Source organism: Sturnira hondurensis, unplaced genomic scaffold (assembly GCF_014824575.4).
Source record: "Sturnira hondurensis isolate 20B ecotype Veracruz unplaced genomic scaffold, ASM1482457v3 Scaffold0007797, whole genome shotgun sequence".
NCBI classification, from domain to species: domain Eukaryota; kingdom Metazoa; phylum Chordata; class Mammalia; order Chiroptera; family Phyllostomidae; genus Sturnira; species Sturnira hondurensis.
This window is the reverse complement of record NW_028080428.1, coordinates 1,267,570-1,274,692: the sequence shown is the minus strand read 5'-3', so window position 1 is coordinate 1,274,692 and position 7,123 is coordinate 1,267,570. Positions and strand designations below refer to the sequence as shown.

General features: G+C 54.1%; 1 protein-coding gene across 1 annotated transcript; it reads left to right on the top strand.

Annotated features, from left to right (window-relative positions):
• The first annotated feature begins 5,254 nt into the window (after nt 1-5,254).
• On the top strand, nt 5,255-6,310 carry LOC118991724 (glyceraldehyde-3-phosphate dehydrogenase-like). Its single transcript, XM_037053190.1, has one exon. It carries the CDS (start codon nt 5,255-5,257, stop codon nt 6,308-6,310), a length of 1,056 nt encoding a protein of 351 aa, XP_036909085.1.
• Nucleotides 6,311-7,123: the final 813 nt, after the last annotated feature.

Here is a 7,123-nt window from a genome sequence, read left to right as displayed (position 1 = left end):
TCTACAGAAAGAAGTGGGCAGCACAGTGGGTGCTTGTGAGCCTGGGGTTGTGCCTGCCCAGCAAGAGAACCTGCCTGGCTGCAGACAGCCTCAGGGCACCCCAGCACCACCCAGGTCCCAGAAAGGCCCAGAGCACTAAGGGTCTGGCTGCAAAGGGCTGAATCGCAGACCCCCCGAGGCCAGACCACGGATGGAGATGGAACCTGGCAGAAGCGCAGCACACCAGCCCCGTGTTCGCATCACAGCCTTGGCGGCAATCACCCCAGAGGGCCAGGACTTGGGTCAGTGACTGTCGGCTTCCCCACTTTTTGTCTCTTCTCCCAACTTAGGACCAACCAGACAAAGCCAAATCTGCTCCCCTGACCAATCACATAGTTGCCCCCTTCTAGGTAGGGGGCCTCCAGCATCCCTATTCTATCAACTTTCAACCATGGCCCCCCTGAAGCGGCCTGCCTTCTCCACTAGGAGGCCCCCTGCAGGGTGAAGGGAGGCAGGTGGGGTGAGCCTCAGGGAGCAGAGAGGGCTCATGGGCCCCCAGGTCTGTGCCCGGGATGGTGGCCCTGGGGCACTCCCGCAGGCCTCTTCCCTGGGAGCAGACAGAGCACTCAGGATGAACCCTAGACTCACCCATTCACTCTGCAAACACCTCCCAAGTGCCTGAGCGGAGGAAGCACAACAACGACCAAAGGAGACGCGAATGCAGAAGGGGGCGAAGGGGCTGCAGCAAGAGGGATGGGGGGAGGGCGTGGGAGCTCCCGTGTTCGGGTGGGAAGCCTTTCTGAAGGCGGCCGTGGCTTTCTCCCTCTTTGGTTAGGGCCGCTCAGGAGAGCTAGGGCCTTCTCCCCACTGAGCCCCCCTCCTCCTCCCCGGTGCTGGCAGCCATTGGCCTCCCTGTCCCTGTCCAACGTGGTGCCCAGGTTGCTCCGCAGCCCCCGTCAGCCAAGCACTTTGTTCCTGAGACACAGAGGGACAGACAGGCAGCCAGCATCCACCTGTGGGGACAAGGAAAGCACATGAGGCAGCAGTGGCCCCCTTAGGAACTGGGTGCTTTGCGGGACGCCCCCCAAAGTCTGGTTCACTGGACATGGCAAAATGCCAGCCCGGCCGTGTGTTTACCTACTTACCGCCCACAAGTAAGAGTGCGGCTCAGCTTTGGAGAGAGAGAGCTGAGTGGAATCTTGCTTTGTCACCATGGGACGTGGGGCCAATTGTTTAACCTCTTAAGCCTCACTCTCAGCACATGGAAACCCAGAGGCAAAAAGTAGCCCTCCCTTCGAGCTGTTGGGCGCTCTGCATGAGACCTCCAGGAAGACCTGGAGCCTTGGCCAGCTCGCCTCTGTCCCTGCCTGGGGTCTGTCCTGTTCTGGAGAGCACCCCCAGCACCCCCAGGAAGGCTCTGGTTCTGCCTCACACACCAGCAGCCTGCCTTCCACAGTCTGTGCATACACACACACTCACACACACACACATGTGTGTGTGTGTATATATATATTTATTCTTTTTTTCCTTTCCCTTGGTCATTTCCACTGCCAATATTTCTTGGAGGTCATTCCATATCAGTACCTACAGAGCTTTCTGAACCTTCTTCAACCCTGAGTAGCACCCACTGTATCAGTGTGTGAAATTTATTTCCCGAGGGTGGGTACGTCTGCAGGTAAATTCCCAGAAAGTAAGTAGCCAGCAGGGAGGGCCTGTGCTGTTGTTCTGAAGCTGTCACTGTTGTAATGGGCAGTCTGCCTTCCTCATCTTTTCTTTAAAAAGATTTTACTTATTTATTTAATTTTTAAAAAAAATTTTAAAGATTTTATTTATTTATCTTTAGAGAGGAAGGGAAGGAGAGAAGGAGATAAATATCAATGTATGGTTGCCTCTCATGTGTCCCCTGCTGGGAACTGGCCTGCAACCCAGGCCTGTGCCCTGACTGGGAATCGAACCTTGACCGTGTGGTTCACGGGCCTGCGCTCAATCCACTGAGCTACACCAGCCAGGGCTATTTATTTATTTATTTATAGAGAGAAGGGGAAGGAAGGAGAGAGGAACATTAATCAGTTGCCTCTCGCATGCCCCTAACCAGGAATCCAGCTTGCAACCCAGGCCTGTGCCCTGCCCAGGAATCGAAGCAGCCATCTGGGGCTTTGCAGGCTGATGCTGAACCAGCTGAGCCACACTGGTCAGGGCTGCCTCCCGCATCGTCATCAACGCGGCCCGTTCTGACCGACCATGGATCCTGGCTGATTCCACAGGAAAACTGACTGAACACCCCGTCCCCCAGGGTGAGCGCCTTTGACACACATCACCGCCGGTCGGGGCTCCTTTCTGTGCCTCCCTTCTGCCCGCCCCCACCCCTGCCCCATGAGGCTGTTGGTCATTTTCTTGTTGATTTGTAAATGCTCTTGGTATTCCAGGAAAAGTAGCCCTTTTGTGAGCCGAAGATGGCCCCCCAGCGGGCCACCTGCAGCATCCCTCTGGCCTCTCTGTGAAGACCCGGCCCTGTGTGCTCTCTCTTTTTAAAAATTTCCAGCCTCTGGGGCAGTTCTTTGTACCCAGTAGACGACCCATAAATGCTTGTGGATAAGTTAACGCTGTGACAACGTTCTTTGGTCATCTTCATTACACATCACCCACCACTTCATGTTCATTTCATTATAAATATATACTCATATTTCTATTTCAATACATTAAAGATAATATAAAAGATATTCAAGAACTGGACATTTAAAAGGATGCGCCCAGAAGCACGCCCCAGAGCCGCAGCGCCTGCTTTGGAGACCTCTAGGCAACACAGTCTCACGGACACGGACACACCGTGTTTACTCCCATGAGGACACCCCCTGAGAACTTCCCGCTTAGCTCCCTGGCGAATGAATGGGCGTGGCCTCTGGGGTTTGTTGGGAAATGTTTGGCTTGTCTCTCCCAGTCTAACACCCGGCATCTCTGAGTTGTCACGGGAACCTGGATCATACTTGCCAAGAGTACAGGAGGGCTTGGGGGTGGTGCGTGCAGGAGGCACCAGACCGGGATGCAGTTGCCCAGGGCCCCAGCACTATGAGGTCAACCACCAAGGGCAACGCCAAGCCAAGCCTGCCGACGAGAGGCTCTGAGGACCAGGCAGGGGTGTGTGTTTGTGCTCGTTTCTCAAAGAGGCTGCGAGGCACAGGGGCTGGGACTTCCAGGGACCGCCAGGTGTCTGCACTAGCCTGGGTCCCTGGGAGCATCTATAAATTGGAGGCAGAAAGGGGGAGGTGGGAGCCTAGGTCCAGGGCTCACGGCGCCCCCTGGTGGGCACATCCTGCCCTGACTAGTGACGGATTTGTCCTGGCATTGGCTGGACAGGTGACTGCTGAGTCATTCTCCCTGGAGCCCCCTTCTGGCTCAAATCCAAGGGTTTTGCTGGTGTTCTAGAGGGCAGCGTTTGAGCAGAAAAGAGACTTTTCAGAAATACTTTCCTTTTTAAGCCCCAATTCTTCGTTGAGCTTTCAGATGCAATGTACAAATCTCATTCTATGAATAGATCCAACCAATTTCAACAATCCTTTTTAAGGCAAACTTTGATTAATGTTTGTACCATTTACCTACTTAGTTAATTAAACTCCATTAAACATTTTAAGCTGCAATCAAAGTTTATTATATTCCATTTTCTAAGTTTCCCAATTATCTAACAAATCTTCCCCAGTTTTGAAGTGATTCTTATCAATCAGGGACACTAAACTTATAATTATGGTGATTTTTAAATATTCAAAAACTGTTTACCAACTTAGCAAAATCCCAACTTCCAATCAGAGGTCAAAATCAATGACTCAAGAGCACACTGAAATTAGAATCACAAGTCTGATGTTAACACTCAGATATGCCCAATTCTCTCCGACTTTGTGAGTTCTTAAAGTGCCAGAGACACGAAGCGGATTTCTGAGCTTACCACAGAGAGCTGGGCAATGCACACACGTGGTGTATGGACATACTTCATCATCCCCACTCACTTCCAAACACCTGGTTACACTGCTCCTCAGATGGGAGCGTCTTCCTTCTCCGGCACACACCCACGCTGGGTGAGGGTCCTCGGGGAGGGGGGCAGGGGTTCCAAGCCCCAACCGGAGTACCGGAAGTCAGTTCTGACATGAATTTTCTTTCCACCTTGTGAGTTGTCCACGACACTTCTCCATTCCACCGAGGAAGTGTTCCTTGTGCAGTGTTAGAGGTTAGAACTTGGTCCTTGAGTCTGGCTAAGAAAGACATCAGCACCAAGAACTCTAGCGTAAGGACTTCATAAAGAAAGTCTCGGAGGTAGATGTCAGCCAGGAGGCCGCACGGACTGAGGAAACACGTTAAGGGGCACAGGAAGAGCCCTTGAAGCTTAGGAGGCAGAAAGGCAAAGATAGCACACCTGGGAGAAGAATCGGGAAAAGGCACAGGTGTGCTCCAGAGGGAATGTGCCTGAGGAAAGGAGGGGGTGGGGGAAGGTGCCCGCGGGAGTGTGAGAGCGAGGGAGAGAACAAAGTCTGGGTCCTTCACGTTGAAGGTTTGTATTTGGTTTCCAAAGGTGGGGGGTTAGGGGAGGTCTAAGGGGAGAATTCAATAAAATATTCATCAGCTTTCCAAGTGCATCCTTTCAGGGTGGTTGCCTCTGCTGATTGGTTGGCGCTAGGGGTCAGGGGTCAGGGGTCATTGCTGGTCCTGAGGTCAGCTGTGGCATTGCTTCATCTGGTTTTGCTGCTTTTCTGGGCCTGGAGCTGAAACAGGACTGAGGCCTAGATGTTATCTCCAGTTTGCCCAAAACTCCATCTCCACGGTCCACAGACCCAAGGCTTTGTTCCTAAGGTTACACTCACCGGAACCTCATTGCCCTGAGGGCTTAATGCTTAAGGGAGTGGCCGTGCAGGAGCTTGAGTGTGGGGTGTGTGGAGCTGTCCTTCGCCCCTCTCATTCCTCCTCTCCTCTCATTCCTCCTCTAATGGGGTCCAAACCACACGCCTAGCAATATGCTGGGGAGAGAAGACCACCCTGGGGTGAAGTCCGAGTGAGGCAGGAGATGGAGTAGGAAATCCCGACACTGCAGCTGTCACCGGTCAGTCCTGATTCCCAAGAACTGCCTTGTGACACCTGATAATAATTGGTTTTGTGGTTTCCTCTCCCAAGTGAGCAATCAAGGAGGATTGTGGGAAATCGCAAGTGTAGATGCTTCATAAAGGGCTCTCGGCGCCTCCTGTTCAGGCAGCCGCGTCTCCCCGCACAGTGCCAGCCTCTGCCCTGGCGCACAATGGCGAAGGTCGGAGTGAATGGATTCGGCCGTATTGGGCGCCTGGTCATCAGGGCTGCCTTTTACTCTGGCAAAGTGGACATTGTCGCCATCAATGATCCTTTCATTGCCCTCAACTACATGGCCTACTTGTTCCAGTATGACTCCACTCATGGCAAGTTCAAGGGCACAGTCAAGGCCGAGAACAGGAAGCTTGTCATCAATGGAAAGCCCATCTCCGTCTTCCAGGAGCGGGATCCCGCCAACATCAAATGGGCTGACGCCGGTGCTGAGTACATTGTGGAGTCCACGGGCGTCTTCACCACCGTGGAGAAGGCTGCAGCTCACCTGAAGGGAGGAGCCAAGAGGGTCGTCATCTCTGCCCCTTCTGAGGACGCCCCCATGTTTGTGGTGGGTGTGAACCAGGACCAGTATGACAACTCCATGAAGATTGTCAGCAATGCCTCCTGCACCGCCAACTGCTTGGCCCCTCTGGCCAAGGTCATCCATGAGAGCTTTGGCATCGTAGAGGGACTCATGACCATCCTCCTCGCCATCACTGCCACCCAGAAGACCATGGACAGCCCCTCTGGGAAGTGGTGGCGTGACAGCCAAGTGGCTGCCCAGAGCATCATCCCTGCTTCTACTGGCGCTGCCAAGGCTGTGGGCAAGGTCATCCCGGAGCTGAAGGGGAAGCTCACTGGCATGGCCTTCTTTGTCCCCACCCTCAACGTGTCGGCTGTGGATTTGACCTGCCGCCTGGAGAGAGCTGCCAAATACAACGACATCAAGAAGGTAGTGCGAGAGGCATCAGAGGGCCCCCTCAGGGGCATCCTGGGCTACACTGAGGACCAGGTTGTCTCCTCTGACTTTAACAATGACACCCACTCCTCCACCTTCGATGCTGGGGCTGGCGTTGCCCTCAACGACCACTTTGTCAAGCTCATTTCCTGGTATGACAGTGAAGTCAGCTACAGCAACAGGGTGCTGGACCTCGTGATCCACATGGCCTCCCAGGAGAGCCCGCAGACTACCAGCCCCAGCGACAGCTGCTGGGGAGCCCTAGCCCCAAACTGACCCCCCAACACACAGAATCCCCTGACCTCCTGTTTCCATCCCAGCCCCCCTGAAGAGGGGAGGTGCTTAGGGAACCCTGCCTTGTCTTGTACCATTAATAAAGGTCACTGGACCCAGCCAAAAAGCCTATAAAGCCTGTAACCATTTAATAGGACCATTCCCTGGCCAGAGGTGGCCTGCTCCCGCGCCTTGGGAAGGGTACTTCCCTTCACCAAGTTCCCTCTTGCTTTGCTTTACAGCATCCGCGTGGTTGCTCAGGTTCTTTGTTCGCTTCCCCCAAAAGCCTGGGCCCTGCCGTCTCCATCCGCAGCACTAGCCCCTAACAGTTGCTTTCTCTACTTTTGCCCATTGCTAGGCACCTGGGACTTGCCACCCTGGTGACATTCTGTACCTTACCTATAGTTCCTGCTCTGCTCAGGTCGTGAAGGACCTACTGCAGTCAGTGCCAGGGCTGGTGAACACACCAGGAGCCACGGATGCCCACAGGGGAGGCAGGCCCACGCTGGCGTCAGCGTATCAGAGAGGGCGGTGCGGACTCGGGCAGTATCCCTTAGTGTCCAGTATCCCTCCCCTTGTGCTAACAGTTCTTTTTGGACTGCCCCTTCCCCACTTATGTGGACCTGCCCGAATCAGTTTCTTTGCATCCACAGGCTCCTTGCTGATCCCTAAGTCTTCCTAGGGGAGGTGACAGCTGAGCTGGAGCCTGAGGTTGAATGGGAGTTGGCAGATGAGGGTTGGAGGAGGGTATCAGGCAGGAACTGCATCTGCAATGGAGAAGAGGCGGAAGTGACCTGGCACACAGAGGAAACTCAG

Excerpts from the sequence above, each read along its gene's own strand:
- LOC118991724 (XM_037053190.1), top strand. The coding sequence starts at position 5,255 with ATGGCGAAGGTCGGAGTGAATGGATTCGGCCGTATTGGGCGCCTGGTC.